The sequence below is a fragment of the Magallana gigas genome, chromosome 7 (genome assembly GCF_963853765.1).
Source record: "Magallana gigas chromosome 7, xbMagGiga1.1, whole genome shotgun sequence".
Lineage (NCBI taxonomy): Eukaryota > Metazoa > Mollusca > Bivalvia > Ostreida > Ostreidae > Magallana > Magallana gigas.
In genome coordinates, this window is record NC_088859.1 from 33,294,000 (window position 1) to 33,320,786 (window position 26,787).

General features: G+C 34.2%; 2 protein-coding genes across 2 annotated transcripts in view; both read right to left on the bottom strand.

Moving 5' to 3' along the window:
* Positions 1–540: 540 nt before the first annotated feature.
* Positions 541–2,792, bottom strand: LOC105334980 (uncharacterized). Its single transcript, XM_034457958.2, has 3 exons — positions 2,284–2,792; positions 1,303–1,449; positions 541–1,208 (listed from the first exon to the last, which is right to left on the bottom strand). Exons 1-3 carry the CDS (start codon positions 2,498–2,500, stop codon positions 682–684), a joined length of 891 nt encoding a protein of 296 aa, XP_034313849.2. The 5' UTR covers positions 2,501–2,792; the 3' UTR covers positions 541–681.
* A 3,083-nt stretch (positions 2,793–5,875) lies between these two features.
* Positions 5,876–26,787, bottom strand: part of LOC105334958 (polycystin family receptor for egg jelly) — a 43,160-nt gene continuing 22,248 nt past the window's right edge. The window contains exons 12-30 of the mRNA XM_034457959.2: positions 26,444–26,577; positions 25,989–26,162; positions 25,728–25,835; positions 25,407–25,559; positions 23,773–23,881; positions 23,415–23,656; positions 22,980–23,216; positions 20,889–21,348; positions 11,451–11,614; positions 11,102–11,332; positions 10,710–10,880; positions 10,377–10,537; positions 9,568–10,288; positions 9,345–9,477; positions 8,767–9,014; positions 8,240–8,414; positions 6,887–8,125; positions 6,664–6,767; positions 5,876–6,286 (exon numbers count right to left, since the gene is read on the bottom strand). Of these exons, the coding sequence (XP_034313850.2) occupies positions 6,098–6,286; positions 6,664–6,767; positions 6,887–8,125; positions 8,240–8,414; positions 8,767–9,014; positions 9,345–9,477; positions 9,568–10,288; positions 10,377–10,537; positions 10,710–10,880; positions 11,102–11,332; positions 11,451–11,614; positions 20,889–21,348; positions 22,980–23,216; positions 23,415–23,656; positions 23,773–23,881; positions 25,407–25,559; positions 25,728–25,835; positions 25,989–26,162; positions 26,444–26,577 (5,153 nt within the window). The 3' untranslated portion in view covers positions 5,876–6,097. The remainder of the gene's footprint in view (positions 6,287–6,663; positions 6,768–6,886; positions 8,126–8,239; positions 8,415–8,766; positions 9,015–9,344; positions 9,478–9,567; positions 10,289–10,376; positions 10,538–10,709; positions 10,881–11,101; positions 11,333–11,450; positions 11,615–20,888; positions 21,349–22,979; positions 23,217–23,414; positions 23,657–23,772; positions 23,882–25,406; positions 25,560–25,727; positions 25,836–25,988; positions 26,163–26,443; positions 26,578–26,787) is intronic.

The following is a 26,787-nucleotide window of genomic DNA, read 5'->3' on the forward strand; positions in this document are numbered from 1 at the left end:
TGCGTCATTAATCATTTGATAAAAAAAATCTATGTTGAAATGAACTCAAGCAAAACGAAATAATATTCAAAAGTAACATTCTCTGACTAGAATATGATATGTAAATGATTTCAGAAAAGATCTTAAGCATTTATCTTCCTGAATGGTAATGACCGAATATTGGTGTACTAATTAACGATATCATGAAAAGGAAACCAAGTGCAACAAAGTAATGCCTTACACCAGTAAACAACATGACTAAGATGAAATAAATAGAAAAATCAATGTTAAAACGTTTGATTAACATAATCTAATCGTCTATTTTCCCGCTGTTTTTCGTATGGTTCCAATGTGATTCCCATATTAGTATGTGAATCATATTTAGCGAATTAACATGTATCCAGACTTCACAAGTGTGTAGTGAAAAAGGAAGCGGGCAACACAAAGATAATATTTGCTACGTAGAAATTATTTGTTTTCGTACTAATGTATGCAATGACTGAGGCACATGCTGTTTGAGCAAAAGACCACAACTTTCATGTACACTAAAACTGATTATAATATAACAGTTGTTGTAAATTTTGATGGAGACGTTCGTACAGTTTAATCGTTTTTCATTACCACCAAGATTCACAATTCTGTGATCATAGCATGCTTCAAAATTCCCGGCATTGAAACAACGTACTGAACGGATGTACGGCGTTATCGGGCTTTGTAGTCATACCTTTGTACAGAGAGCGGCGTGCCGTACCGTCGGGGCGATACGTAAGATATCTGAGGCGGGGGTAACGCTCGGACTTGATGAACTCGGACCCTCTCCCTCGGGGGAGAATACGACCTGACCACTTGCCTTGGTGGTGAATACGACCTGATTACCTCCCTTGGTGGGGACCGTCGTCGTGGAGTTCGTGGTGAACGGTCGTCGTATTCTTTGTATACCCATACTCCTTTAGGCCGCCGTGGGGTGTAGTAGACGGGCGTCTCTATCCTAGAGGTATATCTCGGGGGTGGGGACTCAACTGAGGCTAAGCTTGGGGTGGAGGGAGTGCGGACCATTTTTGCACGACTTCGCCGCCGGTAAACTTTGTTTTTGATGTCAGGTATGAGCATGCAACCAGCACATATAAATAGGAATGATGCAATGGTGACCAATCCTACGGAATAAGATGCATAGAAATCTGTCGGCACCGAAGTCGCGTACACAGCAACTCCAATAAGAATAAACAGAGCTGAAAAATAGGGATTTTTTTTAAAATAAGCCTTATGTCATTTTAAACCGACGTTTTAACATTAACGTGTTTAACGCATTTAAAAATATTTTACCTGCAAAGAAGGTGAAGCACATGATAGAAAGAATCATGCATCTGTATCTGGCGGCCTCGGTGGCCACATATATACTATAGATGACGGTGGTGGGGACCGCTGCCACAATCACCACGCACATCAGACCCAGGGTCGAATCCCGCGCACCTGCAATATAAAGGCGAGTGGATAAGGGTGTATAATGTATAATAGAGACAAAGGTACAGACTTGCATATAACTAATATAAGGGGCCTCATACTTAACATTTTAATTATTTGAATCACAATGTATCTAGCTACTTTGCTTTTGAAATATGATTTCATCCTTAGAAAAAAAACCCAGCTTACTGTTTAAATGCTTGAATTCAAGTAACATTTTATCTGGGAGAAACATGAAAAGATTAGATAACAGGCAAGGTATATATAAAACGTCGCAATTATCTCTTTCACCATTGAACTTTTTAAACAAAAAATGAATTACAAAGAAAACATCTTTAGTTTTATATGAATACATGCGAGTATTTAATTAATAACATGAACGTACTGTAGATGCGCAATCTGAATTCTACAATGTACGTCAATTGAAATTTAATCTTAATCTTCTTCAATAAATCCAATGATCAACAAGCTCAATTCATATTTACAACTTAAGAAATAGAAAAGAATAATTTCAAACCCTATTTCACAATCCAGAATGGAATATAAAACGCATTTAATTATTACAAAAATAGATATTTAAGTTTTTTCTATCTAGCTCAAAATTTTACATTTTCATGGTCTAAAATCTTTAAAAAAAATTGTGGCGTATTGGGAAAGAAACCTACTTAGAATACTAGATTCTTCTGAACAAATCAAAAACATATATAACGAAATATAAAAAAAAAAAATAAATAAATAACAAAAAAATGCGTACTATTTTTAAACACCGGATTTTTCTTGATAAATTGATATGTGCTTTTGATGTTATAAAATATCAATTAATTAACTCGTCAAAGTGCGTACTGTTTTCGTAATCCGTGGAGATATCCTGAGTGGAACAGCTTCCCGTGGAACAGTCGATCATCCGGAACAGTCCCACGATAATATCCTTGCTGTTCTGTACTGTCAGCGTGGCCATCCATCCTATTGTACCGAATCCGGACAGAAACAAAGCTAGTCCTATATACTGAGTCACTAATCCGATCTTGGACCATTTGGTAGCGGTACCACAATACGGCATTTTGTCCGAACTGAATAATTTTTGTTTTTCAGTCCATTCTAGGGCATCCTTTCGGAAAATTCGAAATATGTGTTTGTAATCCGAAAAGCTGTTAGCCGTTATCGCTATGCTGTTCTTCAAAATTCGAGATCATTTTCCTTATAGAAAAAAAACTTCAACCGAAAACTGAGCACGTCTCAAAACGAGCTGTCCAATTCCAGATCCTAACGAAAGCTATCAATGCACATTTCTTTGATTCTCTTCCAACGTTTTTCAAAACCGCTCTGCATAACTGAACGCTTTTTCTTCTACTAGCATAACTTCAGATAAAAGGAATATAATCAGAAAATATAAAGGAATTGGCAAAAGTTTAAATAGTTGATTTAAATGCCATTGGCTGGAACAATGATGATATACCGAAGGGGTCGTTTAATTTACGTGTACACACAACGCGGACCGCGTTCAGAAATAGACGGATCCTCTCCTTATAATATCAATGCATTGCCATAAAGGAGTTTACCCGTGATTGCGTGAGGGACCCATTGGTAGAATCAGGGAACTGTAAATTTTTGTTGTTGACTTTCTCATAAGCCAGACATGCATTCTTCTTGCCCATATCTTTCTCGCGCAATTATGATTACAACTTAGATCAACATGGCTATTATATCGAAAGAATAGCTACGTATTTACTCAGTATGAACTCGGATGCTTGGATGGGAAAAGCAAATTTTCTTGAATCAAGATAAAACGTTCACTTTCATGTCAACGACCAATAAATACAAGAACTTTCTGTTACAGTTAGGAAACGCAAACTTATACGCAATATTCAAATCATTTATATATATTTGTTATTTAAACATTCATATGAACAATGTACATATAAAACCAATTTTTTTTAATTTATTTTTTACATTTTTCCTAAAGGAATGTCTAAAAAAGCATATGTTTAAGCACATGTTCATTACTATTGATTCAATGTAAGTCTGGTCCAAGTCTCGATATCATGTAATCTTGATGCGTATGTCTTTTCTGTAAATTTTCGTAATTTCGTCTTAATATTTGCTACTATTCATAAAAAAAATCAAATCATAAGGAATAAACACGACAGCTAACAATACGAATACAAACTTAGTTGGAACAATTTACGTTTTAGATTCTAATTCGCTTCGCGGTTTATAGGACAAATTGTCCCAACTCAGTTTTTATTCGTATGAATTGGGTAGTTATCGAAATCATTCCTTAATAAAAGGAGGTTTAAATTTTGGTGAAAATAGGAAACAAAACATCGAATGTATGCTAAAGTTCCCCATCATATTTTAAAATGATTGAACAGAGCCATTAAACTGAAATTCAATTACCCTTTTTTGTATTTAATTTGATGATCTACTGAAATGTCATCTTGTTATTTTATCGTTAAATTTTACGAATAAAATAAAATATTTTCTCGCATTATCACCGGTGTGAGATCGGTTTGTCCGGTGTGAGACAGCAGTGTGAGATTTTTCTGTCTTACACTGTGTATTACTACGCCGTTTTAAAACGTTGTCTGCTGTAGGGAAATGCAAAATAGTGCATTGATATTATCCATTAAGTAATTGTGTTGCACAATTAATTACAATTTTTCATATTTTAATTGAAAAAACTGTCGTATGCTTTCATTTAACTTGCACTATTTGAAGCACGCGGAGGGATAAACCGAAAGTAATCTTTTGAACGTCATAACAGAAAGTTGTCAAACATCATTTTTTAAGCTAATATAATGCGAGAAAAATAATCATTCATTATAAACTCGTGTGGGATAGTGAAATTCCACCTCGGGGCCAAGATTCACGGTCTGGGACTCGGCAAAGCCTCGCCCTAGACAGTGAATCTTGTCCCCTCGGTGGAATTTCACTATCCCACACTCGTAATAATGAATGATTCTATTAATCTGTTCCATTGATAATTTGCTTTATCTGATCCATGAATGTAGTTTTAAAACCTCCAAACTTTTTAGAGTTCACGCCTATTCAATGGAGCATGGTTAAATTTATTTTTAAAATATTAACAACGATATTTTTTCATACTTGTAGCTTGATAATGCGGCGAAGTAAATTTGTAAAGAATAAAAATTTATACTTCTTTTAAATCACTTACTATTTATTAAGTTCGGGTACGGTAGACGTGCACACTCTATAACCATGATGGGTTTTGCTTAATTTTGTTCTTATTAAAGGGGCATGGCCACGATTTTGGTAAAAAAATTATTTTTCCGATTTTAATGTTTACAATGCTTCAGTAAGTCATCTTTTATAAACAACCATAATTTGAGTGTCATTCGTTGAGTTATAAGCGAGTAACAGAGCTTGAAATTCTTTGCCATGTAAACAAAGCGTTTGTTTACATATTGAATGTTGATGTCAAACTTCAATTCCAGTTTTAGACCTAAAATGAATGTATTAAACGTTAGGAACTGATTATTTCTGCTAAAAATCAATATAAAGATAAACAAACTAGCTTGAAAAAGATTTTTTCAGGTATATTGAACCTACGTAAACAAAAACAGGGCACGTGCCTTGTTTACACGAGAAAGAATTGTGAGCCCTGTATCTTGCTTATGATTCTACGAATGACTCACAAATTTCATTTGATCATTAGAAATGCATTCCTCAATCGTTGTAAATAATTATAAACAGAAAAACAGATTTTGACCAAAATCGTGACCATGCCCCTTCAAGGGGGTTCGATGTTCAACAAATTAACCATCAGATCTACAATATGGGCCTACCTAAAATTTTAAGAAATGACTGTTTACTTATTTACTATTATCAATTGAAAGAAAACCCCCATAAATTTTGACTTTTAAAATTGGGTATTCTCCTAAATTTTTTTTATATAAAAACTCTTCTTTTAAAGGAAATCAATACGATATAAAAATGGGCACGGCCATCAAGCCCCCTTAAAAAGATATGAGCCGTAAAATGTGTCTCATTTAATAAAAATATGCGTAATTATACTAGTATGAGAACAAATCCAACTATTAATACAAAATTGATATTATATTCTTATACATCGTCGGTCGTAATTTATTCACATGCTTACATTTACTGTGTAGATTCTAAAAGGAGTGAAAAGGAAAACAGGTTTTCAATATTAGTTTATTTCAGCTGCATAGACATTATTGCATATACTAAATATTAAATGAAAAAAAAACACAGACACAATTAATATTTCCCATTGCTTGGTCATATTCACAGAAATTACAGATGAAATAATTTAATCTGCAGTTTTAATACTTTCATAAAACAAACACAACTGACGTTTTTTTTTCGTTGGACCAAAAAAGGGAAGTCTAGATTATTATATATTGTAATATACAATTGAAATACTTTTTTACGTCCATTTTTTGAAAATCAACAACACAAGAACCTATAAAAATAATTCATTTCACAATGAGAACCTGTCCTTAACAAACTGTTAACATTCAACATCCTCGACACTAAAAGTCGATTCGTTTTCCGCAAACAACTGACAGGCATGTTTCAGACACACACAAAAACTATAGCACAATTCTATTTGTGTACCGTTGGTTTATGGATTAAAACTCGTTGTTTTTCCACTTATTTTCCTAAGAGTTTACTACAAATATCCCGATACGTCGTGGACTTTCTTGGTTTTGCGGTCCTCAATGGTCAGGTTTTTAAGCTGGTTGTTTATGTCCTCTGAGTTTCTTACATCATCATTGTCATCGTCTTCATCCACCTGTAACGTCAGGTCAGTCTGAGTCACTGACCGCTCGATGGTTTCTGGAACTTTGTCCATTCCATCCTATAAATAACAAAGTAATTCGTTAGTTCTATTTGTATAATGAGGTATAATGATAATGCATGGTTATGCCATACAATGCATCGAGAATTTAGAGTTTGCTTGCTGTTGGTTTTTTGATCTTGTTGTTATGTTGTTTTTTGGATGTGTTTGTTTGTTTCTTAGTTTGTTATTATAATAAGAATTTCCATGGGCCACTGAAGAATTTAGAGTCTTATTGTGTAGAGATAACTAAATATAATATGAAACTAAAATGTACTTGACTAAGTATCTGATTATATTCTTAAACTTAAAAAGCAATGAAAATGTATCACATGTGGCAAAATATCTTTCATTGAATTCTCTTCTACAAATTAACTTTCTGAAATACATTAACTTACGAATCCATCTTTTCCATAATGCATGAATATGTCTTGTAGAAGGTTAACAATATTCGGCGGGTCGAAGTCGGGCTTTCTTGACTGTAGATGTTCATACTTTTTGACTGAAATTGAATTTATTCATCGTTTAAAGAGACGTAATTCTTACATTCACATTTATCTCCAAACCAGTTATACACTACAATTTAACCCCTTTTAAACCATATACCGAATCCTGTTATACCTGATTTTAAGTTCTCCGTGTATTGGTCTTTTCCATGCGTGCTAACGAACATCCCGACGACGTTTTTCACCGAATCAGCGACTACGTTCGTTAGTCCATAGACGCTTTCTTCTGCTTGAAGTTCCTGTTTCACCACAGATATACTCAGGTTTAAGATGACAGCAAACATGGAGATCATGATCAGGATGACGATGAGAATGTATGTCAGGTAATACAACTCCCCAAGGGACACCCCTCCTGACCCCCGTAATATATCGAGATGATTTTTCCCGATGATGGAGTTCGTCAGACTTCCAAACGCTACAAAGAGCGAGCGGTAGGAGGTGGAAATTTTGCCGAACAGAAGGTACCCAGTCACAACATATGCAGAGTAGATGATCGAAAATACGATCGCAAATCCGGATAAATCTTTGGAGGCAAGGGTAATAACGGCTATTAACTGGGTCATCCGTCTGTTGTATCCCAAAATCTGCAAGATTCGGATCGTGGCGATGAAGACTAGGATTCCCATGACAACAACAAAAGCATTGTCCCAGAAAGCTATGTGCTGAAACTGAATGAAATCAAGTTTGTTGTTGTAGTATTTATCCAGGGCTTCATTAGCGAAAGCGTATCGTACTGCCCAAAAAACTATTCCAATAAATCCTAGAATAGTACAGAAGAGATCCACTACATTCCAAGTGGACTTAAAAAAGAGACACTTTTGTTTGTAGATTTGGTAAATCATTCGACCGCTTGATATCAAGAAGAAAATGATATAGATGAAATAACAAAGGAGGGCGTATGTTCCAATGGCGCCTAACGCTTGGAAAGGTCGAAAGACCTGGAGATTAACCCAAGTTACCACTCCAGCGGAGTCCGGAAACTCCAGTAAATAAATCCCATTAAAGAACAAATTCACATTGGGATTGTAGAGAGTGAATTCCACAAACACCGCTCTTGTTCTTCTATCAATCCAAAGAGTTCGTTCAAGTTCATCTATCATTTGATGGGACAACACAAGATCTTTCTCAAATTTAATCATGTATCCACCTCCAGCGTACGTGTTTCTCTGTCCTTCCATTGGCATTCCCCAAACCTCGCTCGCTGATGTATGCCTCCAGGCGTTTGATGTTAGGGTAGGCGAGCAGGTCCCGTTAACTTGGGTCCACCCTGTGCAATAATCATCTGTATCCTCGCCGTGGAAATCATATTCGTCAATGCAACGGTGAGCCGAATCAATTATGAAGCTGCACTTTGCTAAAAGAACAGGACAAAGTATAAACCATTTTCGAAAATAAAATGATCACTCAATTTTTCTCTATAGACAAACCTGAACAACAGAATCTTCAACAATTAGTGAACTGTACTCACATATTCCCATCCTACTCTGACGTAAGAGGGCAGGTCCCACACGTGCGTGACTGAAGCCGGCGAAGTATTGCTTGTCCAGGACAGAAATCGCTTGACCACGGATGTCGGAAACGGGGAAGAGGCGAGGGAGAAACGTGTGGCGCATCCAGTGGAAAAACTTATCAGCACTGTTTATCTGTCGTTTATAGATGTTAGGAAATGAATTCACAGAAGCTATAAGCATAGTAGTAACAAAGTAAACTGAAAATCTCATTATGTCTGAAAAAAAGTAATGTTAAACCAAAAGAATCTTGGACCTCAGTTGAGAATGAAAAATTGCTGATGTATATTTTAAAACGTTTCTATTTCTAAAGAATGTTTGATCTTTGAAATTAATATCAAAAATATAGAAAATTATCGAATTTACTGGTAATATTTCATCTTCTAAAACAGATAAATATCATGTTACATGTAAAGTGTATACATGTACATGATTCCAGGTTTTTTTTTCAAAACGAAACCTAGATTACTCGATAATTAAGCCTTACGCTCTCAAACCCAAATGTGCCTTTGGCAGTAATATATATCTGGTTGTCCAAATCTAGCCTGATGTTGTAGGACCTAGCGTCTCTGTTGATGTAGCCGATGCTGAAGACAACGAACACAAAGATGGCGTACACCACGAGCCGCCTGAACACTGCCTGGGCCGCTATCTCGTTCTGTCGTAACTTACGCTGTGATTCTAGAATAGTTTGATCCGGAGGGCCGGAGCTTGACAATATTTCCATCCTAAACGCTAAAATGACAAAAACCAACTTAAATCTGGCGTCAAAACTATGACTTAAAAAAGAAAATTCAAAAAGTCATTTAATTATGAAGGATGGACGGTTAACAAATTACCACTTACATCTTATTTTTAGGGATCATGATATTTCGGCCGTAAATAATTTTAATTATAATACTCAACTAGTGAAAAACAATTCCAAACAATTTAACTTTTAAAGTTCCTATATCTTTGTATACAAATTTTTTTTTCCAAGGAGATTATAGTCTAAAAATGACCTAACGTTAGACCATCCAGCAGCCTTCTTGGACTAAGTTTGTTGCACAATTACTTAATACATACTCAGATACATTCTAGAAGAATTTTGCTGTCGTTTCTCTGCAGCAGTTTTGATGACATCTAAATCAACGTTGGGACATTCCCCATCTAGGGGCTTTCTAAATAAGATGGCCATTAGAATCGCCATGACAATCACCTAAAATCCGAGAAAGAAAATGGATTGGTACAGAAAAAAAGCAACACTACTGAAATACAATAATTTGAATTTAAAGAGAACTGTCCTTACGTTTATTGGATCAAGTACAAACAACGATTCAACAAACGAGAAAACAAACGTTGATAGCCATTCTTCTGACTTCGTTTTTCCGAATTCCATACTGTATAGGATAACGAAGAAACCAGAGGACACTATGGCCAGAACAAGAATAGTCCAGCCGACATACACCATGCCATGGGGCAGAGGAAGTCGCTCTTCTTTGTAGAAGTTAACATAATCGTCCATGAAGACATCTTCATCTTCCGCTTCCTTCTCGTTCTGTACATCACTAAACGGTTTTCTGTCATTTTTCTTTTTATCAAGACTATTTGACGTTTCCTTTGGTCGTGATTTTTTAAATATAAAAGTTACAATGAAAATTGGCACAGTGGCTATTAGAATACTTATAAAGGACACGTATAATGTTGTCAAAGAAAATTTGATAATTCCAATTGACACTTGGTTTGGTCGAACTTCATCGTCAGTTCTGAAAAACATGCAACTTGTGATCATGGTCAGAAAGAGAAGCGCGTACGCACATGTAAGTCGCTGTACTCGTGTAAAGGTACTTTGTTGTGGGCGTATGATCATGGATAGCCACAAATGGTTTTCTGTGGCATTAAATCGTGCATGGTCGGATATAAGCTGATCATACGATGTCAAAGTTTGGTGCGACGTAACAGAAATGATTCTTTCCACCATACCGTCATCTTGTTCTACCGCCAACCATTTATCACATAGGAATGTGAATCTAAAACAAAACATAAATGAATATTTTATCATTGATTTAAATACAACATAACACAGATATTGCATTGAAAATATCACAAAAATCCCACCTTGTCCCAGTTTGTAAGTCATCCAGCAATACTTTGTGCAAAAACCACGATCTTTCGCTCCCTGTCCCAGAATTGTCATGCCACACTCGAAAGTAATTCAAGTCCCCTAAAGGATGTTTAGTGCCCATCAAAAACTTTCGCAAGCTCCCTGCCGGGAATCCCTGATAAAGGAAAAAATAATTTCTTTTATCCTCAACAGCACGTGAGTATAATCTTTCTTAATACTTGAAAAATTGGAGTGTACTTTAAGATTACAAACATTTCACTGGTTTTCGGTTTTACGCGCGTTCTTAATATTTTCATTTTTCATTATTCGCAGGCATGATAAACTACCGTCATGAAGCCGTCACTAAGGACCCTGACGCCAGTGTCCCCATCCTCGCCCCCGACGATGAAGTTGACGTTGGACTTTGTCCCGCCGTCACGCCGTAGTCCCGTGTACACCGTCAGTAGGTAAAAGTAGGCATCGGTGTTCTCACTGTCACACAAAAACCTAGTCCCCCACTGACAGAAAGAGAAATAAACCAAGCAATAACAGTAAAAATACTACAATTCCTGTAATCTTTAGCTGAAAAAGTAAATTTTCTAAATACATGTACTGTTTCTACGATAAGGCAAAAGATAAACTTAAGTGTGAGCTTTGATTGAGGTGTATAGATCTAGTACCTGAATCAGCTTGTTAAATTCAACTTAGATTTTTCGATAATTTCTTAATGAAGTCATACCTTAGTCACATCCTGTTTGTCCTTCCGTCTCAGATACAACAATGCCAAGAAATAAATCACCAGAAGCGCAGCAATAGTGCCGTACACGGCTGCATTCTCTGGGTCAAACTTCCCCCAAACGGCGTGAAAGTCGATCTTGTTTGGAGGGACGTAGAAGGTTGTAGCAAACATCGTACCAGGTGGATCCGAGCATCGGCAAACCGTCTCATTAAAGGTCGAAATATCCAACACCTATATCATAGCAATTTCTTTTAGTAAATCATCAAAAAAAATCAGAGAGTTTTTGAGCTTACATACTCCACATGTTTATCTGTTTTACTCAAAATAATTGAGCAAATGTATACGTAACCTGGCAGCCATTGTCCGTCCATTGGTTTGTTGTTTCATCATACGTTCTACAACCAGATGTAACAATTGCCATGCTAAAATTTGCTTCGTGTGGATCAAATGACGGGGATGTTGCATTGACTGCGGCTCGCTTTCTTCTTCGGTTGTTTTGGGACTCGTCAACCACTAAAGTCAAAGCACAAACAACCACAAAGTTTTAATACAACAATAAAGAACAATCTATTTTAAGATGTTCATCTGTGTGTGAGGCTAAAGATAAGGAGACAGATGGCATGGATTCATTTCCCATCATATTAAATTTTCAGGTTTTTTTTTGTAAAGTCTGATTGCAAAAGTACGAAAGCCTAGTGAGGTCAAATATGAATGTTAAAAAAAATAATAAAATGTCGTTATAACGAGATAAAAAGTCGTTATAACGAGATAAAAAGTCGTTATTACGAGATAAAATGTCGTTATAACGAGATAAAAAGTCGTTATAACGAGATAAAAAGTCGTTATTACGACTTTTTTAAGTCGTTATAACGAGATAAAAAGTCGTATTAACGAGATAAAAAGTCGTTATTACGACTTTTAAAAGTCGTTATAACGAGTTAAAAAGTCGTTATTACGAGATAAAAAGTCGTTATAACGAGATAAAAAGTCGTTATTACGACTTTTTAAAATCGTTATAACGAGATAAAAAGTCGTATTAACGAGATAAAAAGTCGTTATTACGACTTTTTTTAAGTCGTTATAACGAGATAAAAAGTCGTTATAACGAGATAAAATGTCGTTATAACGAGATAAAAAGTCGTTATTACGACTTTTTTAAGTCGTTATAACGAGATAAAAAGTCGTTATAACGAGATAAAAAGTCGTTATTACGAGATAAAATGTCGTTATAACGAGATAAAAAGTCGTTATAACGAGATAAAAAGTCGTTATTACGACTTTTTTAAGTCGTTATAACGAGATAAAAAGTCGTATTAACGAGATAAAAAGTCGTTATTACGACTTTTAAAAGTCGTTATAACGAGTTAAAAAGTCGTTATTACGAGATAAAAAGTCGTTATAACGAGATAAAAAGTCGTATTAACGAGATAAAAAGTCGTTATTACGACTTTTTTTAAGTCGTTATAACGAGATAAAAAGTCGTTATAACGAGATAAAATGTCGTTATAACGAGATAAAAAGTCGTTATTACGACTTTTTTAAGTCGTTATAACGAGATAAAAAGTCGTTATAACGAGATAAAATGTCGTTATAACAAGATTAAAAGTCGTTATTACGACTTTGAAAAGTCGTAATAACGAGTTAAAAAGTCGTAATAACGACTTTTTTTGTATATAATATGACAATTTGTGTATTTTATCCTCTTTATAAAGTATCGATCGCGATGGAAGATATTTGGGATTGCATTCCGGTAGAATGTGTGAGAAAAATGAAAGATGAAAAGGTATATACAGTCAAACTTGTATTAAGCAGTCACCTGCGGGAGGCACCCAAAGTGACCTCTTAACAGAGGTGACCTTTGAATAGAGACTTATGAATTTGCCAACATCAAATACCTTATTAAAACAATTATTGGATTTTATTTTAATTATATACTTGATATTTAGCATAATGTTTCAAAATGATAGATAAAGTAATTGATTTGGTGTTTTTATAGTATCTATTATATTTACAAATAAGTACGAACACATAACAATGCATTGTGCATGCAATTGTTTATAATTTTTTTAAAATTGTTGGAAAACGTCATTACGTGGTAAAACCTTATCGCTGACATTTTCACAATAATAACACTAACTATTTACATGAATACCGTATATTTAGAAAACAAACACTTTTAATACAAATCAACAGTTTATTTTTTAACCGACCGTATCTGAACTCAAAATCATATTATTAAATTCAGCAATTTTCTCTTGCCTCGCCGCGGACATTTTTAACACCTATTTCATTCATGTTTATAAAACAAACATTGTTAATACATGTTTGAACAATTCACTTGATTCCCATTCGTATCTGATCTGCTAATTGCGTGGACCCTGAGGTCCACGCAGAAAATATATAAGCGAGGTTAAACCGGATGCTATGGGGAAAATTCAGCTTGCGCATGAGCTAGCATGGTTCTTGTGCGTAATGGGTAGCTCAGGGAACCAGGGTAGCACACGTTAATCTGAATCGGGATCGGGATTCCATGCCATATGTACACATAAGTAATTGTAAAGTTGTCGGTAAACAGTACAGAAACAAAGTATTCCTTTAAAAAAAAATGATCGGCATGTGATATGAACTGTCAGTATCATGGAATAAGTTAATGTTATGCCGAAACTACAACATGCATCAAATAACATAAATCGCGATGTTTTGTTGTTTTCCGAATACACATGTAGCTTAATTAACTTTACTTTTATAGTAGGCGAGGCTAGAGTACTTCCCGATTAAAATTTTTTTAAGCATTTAAGTATGATTGAATAAGTATGTGACCGTATATAAATAGATGATTGAATAATTATGTCACTGTATAAAAGTTTAAATATCAAGTAAAATGCATCAAAATATGAAATTAATTTTCACGAAGCTGTCACTGCATAGTTTACATAGTTAATAGTGCGAGGCTTAATGTGTGCGCAAAAAGTAGATTTCGCCAAATGCCTGATACTATACATGCAATCTTCATTAATATAGATCATAAATATTTTAGAAGTATGAACCCTTTAAATTCTGAGGTAAAAAGTCAGGGCTATGCAAATTTAGTGGTAATGTAAACCATTCAATTTCAAGAAAAAGTGATCTGCATTCATTATTTAACGTGCTCTCTCTCTCTCTCTCTCTCTCTCTCTCTCTGTGTGTGTGTGTGTGTGTGTGTGTGTGTGTTAAGAGGGCTTGGGTCGATGTCCTTTTATATCAGTTTGGCCTCCTTGAAAAGAAAAACTCCATATAAAGATATAAAAAATGATAAAAATTTAAGTCAAAATATATGATTTTTTTCTTTACCAAATAATTGTAGATAGCTTCAATAATCATTTCTAAAAATATTCAGGTACATGAAAATCGAATGGTTAATTAAAATTTAATTTTTTGGCACACCCCCCCCCCCCCTCCGCCTTAGCTTGCCTGATTTCAACTTCTTTACTTGTTATGCAAAAGGTTAACAATAAAATAACATCACAGCAAAATGAAAATCAGTACAAATGCTTTTGCCATTTTTGACATATAGAAAAGCTATTAAAAGAATCAGAAAATATATTTAAATATTATACCTCACATTTTTATATAAAATTGCATTTACCCAATTGCAATGTGTCAAGAATTATAAAAGTCCTTGCAAAGTTACGTTTGTACTTACTAAAATTTCGGATTTTTCCTTTAAGTGTACTAATATTTGCAAAGTTACGTTTTTACTTATTAAAATTTCGGATTTTTCCTTTAAGTGTACTAATATTTGGATTATTTTAAATTGCTCTCTTCTGGTTTCTTCTTTTTTAAAACTATAATAATACCTGTTAGTGCATATTGGTAAAAGTGTACTTATGTTGAATTTAAGAAACAATCAATAATTTGAGGTCCTCTTAAGTATAATGTTCGATCTCTTTGTTATTTAGATAGACCCTGAACTTATAACGTCAATGAGCGATCAGGAGCTCTCAGTATACATCCCTTTGCATGGAGATAGAATAAGAGTCAAGCGCTTTTTAGAACAAAGACAAAAGAAACAAAAACAGAATTCGAAAAGAGAGAATCTTCTTGCGGTGTTAAGAAAAAAAATTGAAGACCCGCGACAAAAGCGCAAATTTAATGATTTGTCTGAAGAAGAAGAAGAGCAGCAACTTGAAGATATGCGACCTAGGCAGATAGGAAACAAAAACGCAGAAAAACAAACCAGAAAAATTGAGTTAGGGTGGATGCATGGAGGAGTCCAAGTAAGACTCAAAAAGGGGGGAGGTACCAGAAAAGTTAGTATTAAAAAAAATGCAACAAAAGATGACTTAATAAAAGAAGGAATAAGATTGTTTTTTCCTAATGGAGAATCACCAAAAGGACCAATTACAGACTTTGTGACTGACCTGAGAGATTTCAGTGGTAGGAGTGTTCGAAATGAGATGACTGTTAAAGAAATATATGATGAAACAAAACTTTCCCTATTGCGTTTCTATTTTACAACAAAGGAAAAAAATGAACTCAAAAATGCTGAAAAGGATGAAAACAATGAGATGGACGCAAATGAAATATCGCAAGATGATAATAAGTCAGACGACGAAGACGAACTTCCTGATCTACACGTAACCTTACGTCACAGGAGAACAGCATCTCCGGAACATGACATTTTGAAGCAAGCAATACAGCTGGCGGGAATAGATGAGGAAATAGATGACAATGTTTTAGATGAAACCCCTCCTCCGAAAACGCTTACGGAACGGAAAATAACAGTACATAGAGGACATGTTCTGAAAGAAATGATCCAGGAGTTTAAGGATGTTGACCCTTTTAAAGATCTCTGTACTCTGGACGTGATACTTCCTAATGGGATGTCCGAAACTGCCGAAGATGGAGGGGGTGTTACTAGGGACATCCTTTGCGAGTTCTGGAACTCATTTTTTGAAGAGTGTACTTTAGGAAGCGCATTCAAAGTACCATGCCTGAGACATGATTTTGGAGAGTCTGAGTGGCATTCCGTAGGGAAAATTATTGTTTTTGGATGGAAGAGTGTTGGACACTTCCCTATACAGCTTTCGATTGCTTTTTTAGAGCAATGTCTATATAACACAGTTAAAAGCAACATACTTGATGAATTTTTAAAGTTTATTCCGGAAAGTGATGCGCAGTGTCTTAAATCTGCCTTAGAAGACATTGAATCAGTTGATATGGATGAGTTTCTTGAAATTTTAGATCAACACGAAATAAAAAGAGTTCCTAAACAAGATACCATTCTCAAGATTTTGGAAGAAATTGCACATAAAGAACTGATTCAATCTTCTATGTTTGTCATAGACTGTATCAGTCCTTATCTTAAGAAACTTGGCATTCCAGAAGATAAGCTGAAATCAATGTACGAAAGTCTTTTTCCAACAACCAGGAAAGTTTTAGCGTTGTTGAAGTTCCCCGAAACCATGTCTCAGGAGGAAATAATTGTGTCAAATCATGTACGTCGATTTGTCAGAGAGCTTGACATTTTTACCTTGAAAAAATTCATGAGATTCTGCACCGGGTCTGACTTGCTGCTTAAAGACAAAATTGAAGTGTCATTTGTGAACGTTCAAGGTTTGGCGCGCCGCCCTGTTGCTCATACTTGCTCGTGTTTGCTTGAAATTCCGAAAACATACGAAAATTTTCCAGGTTTTAGGACGGAATTTTTGGCAGTTCTAAATGCAAATGTATGGGTAATGGACATTATTTGAAATGCCTCAATACATGCGCAGTACATATTTACACTGGCGAATATGTGTTGCTAAAAGCGAAACAGATCGTAAATCTTTTAACTTTGATCTTTAATTTTTTATGTGTTTTATGAAAAGAAGCATGAAAGGAAATACTTGTATGCTCAGTTTTAAGAAGCCTTAATTTCAGTTTTGTTTCTTTTTAAATTCTTTTTGTAACAAAGTTTTTGTTTAGATTTTTTATGATATCAGCATTAATTTCATAAAAATGTAATTCTATATTTTTCTTGTACATGTGTACATGTATATAAGTAGGGAACAGGGGAATTGTGTATTGATATAAGAAATACAGCCAATAATTATTAATAGATCTAAAGTTTGCAAATTATAAGACACACTTAAAAACTACTAGTACGTAGATTATGATGTCATTTCATAATAAGTGTACATCAGAACCTTTCACATTGATTATGTGTTGTTTGATGTTCTTTAACATTCAAATATCTTTGTCGGGAAGCTGATGATATTTTGTATTGGTTTGTTCATTAAAGCAAAATGTAAAAGATTGTTCTTGTGTGCTTATTTTATAATTCATATATTATACATGTATGTAAATTACAGAACAAAATGTGTATGACCAGTTTTCGAATTTCTCATTCAATATTTTGTTCCTCCTTACAGAGAGGGCATGCATAATATCAACTAAATATCAATGTGCAAAAAGGAGTGAATATATCATTTTGACAATGCTGAAAAAGGAAAAAAAATCAAAAGTATAGAACAACGTGATAATCGTTATAGAAAATGGGGCGGGGGGGGGGGGGGGGGTGCTATATACCAGTTATTATTACAGCAACAGTCAAAGTAACAATTATTTAAGGAATAATTTTAATTTTTGCCCAGATTATCCGATATAACCTGGTTTGAGGCAGTGCACGCTTTTTTATAATCCGCGAATAGATTAAAAAAATATTAATTGTAAAAGATAGAAATTATTTAAAATTTGAATTTAAATAAAAACTGTAACACGCGCGTGAAAATGGGGTTGTCAAGAGGGGTGGCTACATAGCTAACCAGGTTATACAAAATAAATTATTTTTTTTCTGTGTGTTTAGCCAATCAGAAAGCGCGTTACAACTAGAATTAATATATATATAAATTCTGGTTGTAACGAAGCATTTGATTGGATAGAAAATTTTTGTTAAATTTGTATAACCTGGTTTGCTTGTCACAAGACACGTCACAATGTACCAACGTCAAAAACGTACTAATCCGCTTGACGTTACGTTTGAATTTTGAAGAGGTAATTATCATTTTAAAAAGTAAAACGCACTCAATTCGTATAATTAATTACAGAAAATTAAATTATAAGGAATGAACTCATTATCTACCCAAGTTATACGAGTTTACCTGGGTTGGAGCAATTTACGCTTTTTTATTATCCGCTTCGCGGATTATAAAGCGTAAATACTCGTATAACTTGGGTAGAAATTGAGTTCATTTCTTAATTAGCTTTAAAACGCCATACTATATGAATTTAATATATTAAAGAAAAATTATATGTTAACAATACCCAAACCTTTACAGACAAAAAAGTTTTACGTTAATATGAAATTCATTAGGCAATTGAAATATGTGAATTGTCAGCCATTTTATTTAAATGTTTTATATAAACTCCTCATATTCTGCAATTATGTCATTCTAAATAGTTCTATCGAGCCAGTAAAGTAAATTCCGTTTGTCATTGTAATAGACAATCATTAAGTCACAATAGTTCATAGCTGTTCAAGAATCGCATCTCTAAGACTTAAGTACAACTCTTTGGCACTAAATGCATTGTCTGGCATGACATCTCCAGTTTCCTCCATTATATCGAAACAGAGTTCTTTAACAGTGTCATCACATGGGTGTTCTGGTTTTGGGGTTGTTTCTTCTTCACACAAGTTAACTTCGTGTGTATTAACAGGGCAAAGTTGGTTCTCACAACCGAACAGCTCAGGCAAAGTATACATCATCAGTGGACGATTTCCTTCGCGAAGCCTGTTAACACTCGACGAAATAGTGTGGGTATTCCACATTGCTGCCGACTCGTCCAGGTCTTTCTGTCAAAAAAAAATTAAGAAGTGCTAGCCTAGGCCTACAAAACTCAGAAACTAACCGCCCACTTACGAGTTTGATCCCTTTTAGTTGTATAACTTAATAATTCAACAAACACTCAGAGAGAGAGAGAGAGAGAGAGAGAGAGAGAGAGAGAGAGAGAGAGAGAGAGAGAGAGGGAAAAGAGAGATATTTAAATTTTACCTGAATTAGCTTGATGAAACAGAACTGTATTAAGCTTTTGTCGAGAAAGGTACCACAAAATGACGTACTTTCATTATCACTGGATAGGTTTTGGAAAAGATCCATCCAAAATTGTCCTACTTTTTTTCTCAAACATCCCCAAAACCACTCTATTCTCTGATTATGTGTGCTTTTTCCATAAAGAAAGCTTTTTTGTCCTGATAATTCATCCTGATGGTTACGTCTAAGAAAAACTTGCATCTGTTCAACATGGGTGTTTTCTGTTCCCATGTCTGTTCGAATTCGTTTTGGAACACCTTTCTTCCGTCGAACTGCTTGAATAAAGTAGTAAGCGATTACTTTAGGATCACTGTTTGTTGTACTAGCTTCTAGCCACATTATATTTCGCGAAAATCCGTCGATGCATCCGTTAATAGCTATGCCATATGGCTTTAATTTGTCATATGAATCAATGTGCCATACAAAGTCTGGTCCCTTACTAACGTATTGGCGTCTTTTTAAACGTTGCCTTCTTCGAGCTGCCATCCCGCCCGGGTCTAGTAACTTCATTATTTCATATACACTGTCTCTTGGAACACGTAGATTATTTTGCAAGCATTTGAGATGCATCCAACGGTAACCATGTAGTTTTCCAGCAGTCTGCTGCTGCTGGGCAATGAATATCGCAACATCCAATAGATCACTATAATCTTTTCTTCTTCTCATATTTAAACGCCGTAGGATGCGCTTTAAGGTTGAAACGCTAATGACAATATGATGAGTTAAGGCAAGAAAGGCTAGAATTTCCGCATTTGACAAACCAAGGTAAAAATACCGTTTTACTAGTTCTTCAGTTTCCATTATCACACCTTTAATATTCCATTGGTATTTCCTTTACCTTAAAGATGTATAACGGTATATATATAGCAATTTCTCGTAATAACGACTTTTTATCTCGTTAATACGACTTTTAAAAGTCGTAATAACGACTTTTATCTCGTTAAAACGACTTTTAAAAGTCGTAATAACGACTTTTTATCTCGTTATAACGACTTTTTATCTCGTAATAATGACTTTTTATCTCGTTATAACGACATTTTATCTCGTTATAACGACTTTTTATCTCGTTATAACGACTTAAAAAAGTCGTAATAACGACTTTTTATCTCGTTATAACGACTTTTAAACTCGTTATAACGACTTTTAAAAGTCGTAATAACGACTTTTTATCTCGTTATAACGACATTTTATCTCGTTATAACGACTTTTTATCTCGTAATAATGACTTTTTATCTCGTTATAACGACATTTTATCTCGTTATAACGACTTTTTATCTCGTTATAACGACTTAAAAAAGTCGTAATAACGACTTTTTATCTCGTTATAACGACTTTTAAACTCGTTATAACGACTTTTAAAAGTCGTAATAACGACTTTTTATCTCGTTATAACGACATTTTATCTCGTAATAACGACTTAAAAAAGTCGTAATAACGACTTTTTATCTCGTTATAACGACCTTTTATCTCGTTATAACGACTTTTTATCTCGTTAAAACGACTTAAAAAAGTCGTAATAACGACTTTTTATCTCGTTAATACGACTTTTTATCTCGTTATAACGACTTTAAAAAGTCGTAATAACGACTTTTTATCTCGTTATAACGACTTTTTATCTCGTTATAACGACTTTTATCTCGTTATAACGACATTTTATTATTTTTTTTAACATTCATATTTGACCTCACTAGGCTTTCGTACAAAAGCAACGTTTATTTTCTAAAATATAAATTCACCTTTAAGCGGTTTCAGCCCTATGTATAATTTTCCTTTCCGGAATATTTTGTCCGGAAGGAAGATTTTAAATCCATAAGGTTCCACCCAGTTAGAAGCTTTGACATCTGTTTTATACTCATAGTTGGCACTTTCGGGATACGTGTTCATGCGACCGTAGGCAGTGTACAAATCCTGATCCCCGAGGCCAGATGAGTCGTATACATCGGGTTTGACATACACAATGGTTGCATCCGGTCCGTTTAGATTTGTTATAAAATAGAACATGGGATCCTCACCCCCTGATATATTGGAGAAGAAAAATGACTTATACTGGGTCGTTTTGTTGTTGTTGAATATGATATTCTTTGGAATGTTAACGTCTTGTTCCGACTCATCTCTGGTTTGAACTGACACCAAGGAAGATCCAATGGTCTCCGAACCCGAGGCATGGAAGAAAGGATTCTTTTTAAATTCTGTCATCTGAGAGAGAAATTATTGAAACAGATTTATATCAATTGACCATCTATGCTTAATTCATAACACTGTTAAAAAATTGCTTTCAATTTTTACTTCAACACTATCAAGTTGTCATGTTGTAAATTTTGAATTTACTGGGTGGCAGTAAATAAAAAATTTACAACAGTTGTCATGTTGTAAATTTTGTATTTACTGCCACCCGGTTAATTCAAAATTTACAACATGACAAAGTTATACCATATACATGTATCATTACACCAACAGCATTTCCATTTTTCAACATTATTCATACAGTAGAGAAGTATTACTCATGACGGTCAATAAGTCTGAGGAAAGATATAAAAGAATTTAAACAACGCCATAAATCAATTTGCTTATTATGCATTTTCAATACGAGGTGTGTCCTTTGGATGCATTTTTCATAATGCAACGGCTCACTAATATATTGAAATTTATTTTTGAAGACTTGGCAAAATTATTGCTATTCATTCGATATCCCTGGAAAAAATATACCATTTATAATTCTAGTTGGCATTAAATCGAACACGCCTTCTCACTTCTTCACAATGAACGATTAAATAACATTGAGGTCGATATAACCCCTCCCCTTTTTTCAACACATATACATATATAATGCAAAAGTAAAATTCTATCAGTTTTGTTGGATACAGAGATCTATTACTACGAAAATTTTAAAGATAAGGATTTACATGATTATCTGGGAAAAAAAAAAAGATTTTGCTTTAGTTTAAAACATTTTGCTAGAAATGATAACTAGTTCCATGTGTCCCTGAGTCAGTGTTAAAGGGTTCTATTACTTAATTAGGATGTTGTCCGATAATCAATAGATGGTTAAACGTCTTTAAAATAGTAGAGACCAATAAGACTTGTCGTAGAGTCACTCGAGGAGGCCGAGGAAGTTAACAATTCTTATCTTCATTGGTTTCAAATTGAAACAAAAAATACTAATCTATACATGTATTTGGAAAATTATCGAGCTACTTGCATGGATTTTAATTGTTTGACATCAATGAGACATCACTGAGCTCATTGTTTCGAAAAACATTACGATCAATGTTACATTGATTCTCTCCAAATTTTCTGACTTTAATTGCTATTTAAATCTTGTTTTGCATTATGTCAATTTGTTATTACTTTGTACATTGGTTTGATTTAGTATGTGCACAAAGGCACCTTTTCATCGTTTCGTTAATGAATAAGTCTATTTATAGTTTTTTGTGTTTTCTACAATTAAGCAATCAATTTTTGGCAAACTTAAAAAACAGATTCTACCAGGAAAAACGATTTTTGTCGCCTATAACAACAGTATTGTAAACAAAAGTTATCATCTTGCTTTTTGTTCACCAAACAATACATGCACTATAAACGGGACAGGCAATCTTAGTCTGGCTTATTGTCCTGAAAACCAATTTTAATTCAAACGCATGAAATTTACGCAAGATCCTCCCCGTCGGAAATGTATTTCGCCGCGAACTAGACATTATATGTCTCTGGTATATTCATCTCTAGCATTGCCTATATTTGTCGCGCGCGATCATTTTTTTTTTTTGAATCCTGTTATTCGCCTGCGTATAAAGAACTAAAGTTGGTTTAGACTTTCCCTTTACACCTACCCAAACCTCCACGGAGCGCGCCCTTGAGTTATTGAGCGCACCATCATCAAGCATCAACCCAGTGTCCCTCCTCTGTATCTTTTTGTTCATCAAGTGTTCCCTCTTTTCCTTCTGGACTGACATATAAATCTGATCGGTTGCGACGGTATCTGTACCCGCTCCAACCTGGACTATTTTGGATTTCGCTTTCAGGGAATCGGTTATGGCTGTTTTTATATTACTGCCAGCATTCTTTGCCTAATATAGAGCAAAATTTATAAAATCTTCACATCAAGAAAATTGTCAAGTAAATCATAGATGATCGGAAAGTGATTATGAAAAAAAAACTTGAATAAATTCGAAGATCTAGAGAAGTACTAGAGCAATTTTATCAAAACTTTATATACATGTCTGCGAAGCCATGTTATGAATTCTCTGACACAAGAAATGTTTTACTGTTTTTGATTTCTTTTCTTGTATTTCTTTATGCGTCTTCTTCAATTTAAGAACAGCCTCTGCCAGTTGTGTCTTATCTTCAGACGTCATATTCGCAAGGATTGAGGCTGTGCTTCCGTCTGAATAATATTCAGCATCATTCATATCCGCCATGACGTCATTGATGTCGAGTTCTTCCTCCATGTCGGACAGTTCACTGGGAACCATAAAATCTACCAGGTTGCTGAGCGTCTCCACCACACCTAAAAAAAATCACATCCACGTTAATGATTGACAAGTATTTAAACTTTATTGATAGAAAATATTACCAAATTACTTTGAAGCTAGGAAGGTTTATGTAAATTCGCTTATCAATTACCGGAAGCGGTGTCCTGTATGTTTTGAATATCCTCTACCGGAAAAGGTTTCACGACTGACACTTGACGAATATTGTCCATAAGCACTTTTGTCCCTTCTGCCACAGTTTCCTATGTTATAATATCGACAAATTATCAATTCGAACATTTTTTTCCTTTTAATAATTTCTTTTAGTTTGACTTAGTAAAATATTTTATAGTTGGACACGAGGAAAAATATATATAATTACTGAAGATGTACACGAATTATTGGATTGGATTTAAAATTCATCATCAATATTTTAGCAATAAACCCAATCTATGCATAACATTGAAAATTTTGGGGGGTTTTTTGGCATAAAAATTTGCTGAGTGATTCTGCATTTGTTTTCTCTAATCCCTGGTTGTTTAACGCACAAAGATGCCACACACAAAACTCTGTTTCTTAATTTGTAATGCAATTACACATACGATTTATTTCAAGCTTAAACACCAATAAACAAGATCACCATACGATCCACTCTTTTGACTGGTGAAAGGAAAAAGATAACATAAAAATCCCGGCGGTACTTGAAACCCAAAGAAACAGTCAGCTTTTGGAGTAAACATATTATTGCAAATTGTTTTGCATATTTTCCATGCATTAAATAAATTTAATACAGTATTCGATACTTTGGTTTATATGGGGTCATAAAAAATTAAAAAGAAAAAAAAAAGCTTTTCCATCAAGTAGGTAGACAATTAAGTTGCTAAAAATTTTCAATCTCGACTACATTTAATCTATTTTTTGTCCCCATGTAGGCAAATGTAAATCCCGTCAAATCTTTTTTTAACAGTTAGGACAAAAGCAGTTTAAGTGAATCGATTTATGATCAACAAATGGGTGGATAATTGCTTCATCAACAAAAGAGTTCAGTCTGTTCATCACAATCCAATAATGTAATAATGGAATATGAATATTTTAAAACAGTACAACTTATAATGAATAGGGTTTTTTTTTCATCCAACAAAATGAAATATCCTCTTTATGATTTAATCGATTATCATACTTTAAAAACTAAAATGATGTATTTGGAAACTTGAAGATAAACGTTTTAAGTTTTCTTGTTTATATGTACTTTCTAAAGTTAAAGACATGTATAAGCATGAAAATTAAGATGTGTATTCAATCAATGATAATTAATTTACTTAAAATTTTAACTTGTAACCTTCATTCAAATTATCATTGAAGAATAAGAATTAATGTTTAATTTCAAAATTGACGTGCTGGACAAGTAGATTTGGCTGCTTTGATTTGATAATTTTAAGTGGTTATGGATTTCAGTGTATATATAGAATTTTCTATTAAGCTAAAGTACATTCCGTCAATATTATCCATGGATTGAAATGTAGCAATAATTATCATTCTTGTTATCTTTCTAAATACGTGTAATCGATGATTAATAGAAATTCCTATTAATTGCTATTACTATAATTTGTAAAGTTTCCATGTAAATTTGTATTGCATTCCATTGAACGATGTTATCCGCATTTGGTTTTCTATTCATTCATCGAAAATTTGAAATGAAATTTTGACAATGCTAAATACGTTGAGGTTACAATCTCTCAGATTATCATTCGAAGTTGTATATTTAAAACGAAATGTTCCACAATTTACCACAGATGTATCATCCATGCTTATTGGGTTTGACACACATGCTGCAAAACTCCGCGCCACCTGGCGGGCGTTTGCAGCACTCATTGGACTGTCGCTCGTCGCTGGTGTTTGCGTGGTCGCATTCAAGAGGATTTCTGTAAACTGTCTTGTTCTCTAAAAATAAAATAATTTTTATGAAAAAAATATCAATGAAGCCGTAATTAAGTTTCGTTCAAATTAAGCACATTGTGGTCTTTGAATTTCAAAGAATCGTATACTTGAAATCGTATAAAATCATTCAAATTTTTGTTGAGAGACTACGTTTATTTAGTAATTAGTGACCTGAATAAGTTGTTCTTGGACAGGTTCAACTGGAAGATCTTCCACCACTTCAGTCTGGTCCACCGCTCCAGAAAACAGATCACTGGTGCTGGTCACTGTCCCATTGGTCTAAAAAATAAGCATTGGAAGATTAGTCCGAAAAACACAATTCACTGCTGGGTTTTGATTTATACAATAATACTTCATGAAGTAGCGTTCACAAGAACAAAAATTAAATATAAATGGTCAACTGATATACAGAATTATTATAGTGGTTTTAACCTTTAAGTGGGAGGACAGGTAGATGGAGGTTGTTGACTGGATGAGTCTCACTACAGCCATGCTGTTTCCTCCAGCATCGGTTATGGTGTAGTTGCGGTCAAAGACACTGAACAGTTCGTCCAAAGCTCCCGTGTCTTGTAGATTCGTCGGTACCATGCTTGTATCCGGGACCACCTTATAAAATCCAATGCATATGTTACATTAAAGTTTTAAAATCTAGAGAATTTAAAACTATCTATTGTTAGTTTTAAATTCTCTGAATTTTAAAACTTTAATGTAACTCATATCTAGTATATTTTAGTCAAAAGTCAGATGTAAACTATCTAATTTAAAATGTCTGAAAAAAATATTCTAATGAAAATTTCATTCAGTAAAAAAAATGGATTAAATTAAAGCGTCCTAAATAAAACAGATTACAGAAACTAGTCGTCGCACGAAATAAAGACAAGGCTTACCCGAACTTCTGTGTCTGCATGGTGAAACACGGCAAAATCCCCATATCGGTCATAAATCCGAACTTCTATTTCGATTTTGTAGTCTAACGTTTCACTGCCCACCGGCAAGGGAAGTTCAGTTGCCGTACTTTCACCTATTTATGAATCAAACGATGAAAACAGTCCTTGTGAACATGTATGCATTTTAACATATAACGTTATATCTCCATACCTAAAAATATTACAAAATTTTACCATAACATGTACAAATTCAAACGTTGACATTAAAATTTTCTCTTTAATAACAGAAATTATGATTGAAATTGGCAAGCAATAAAACATCTTAATATGTTAGCATGATGAGG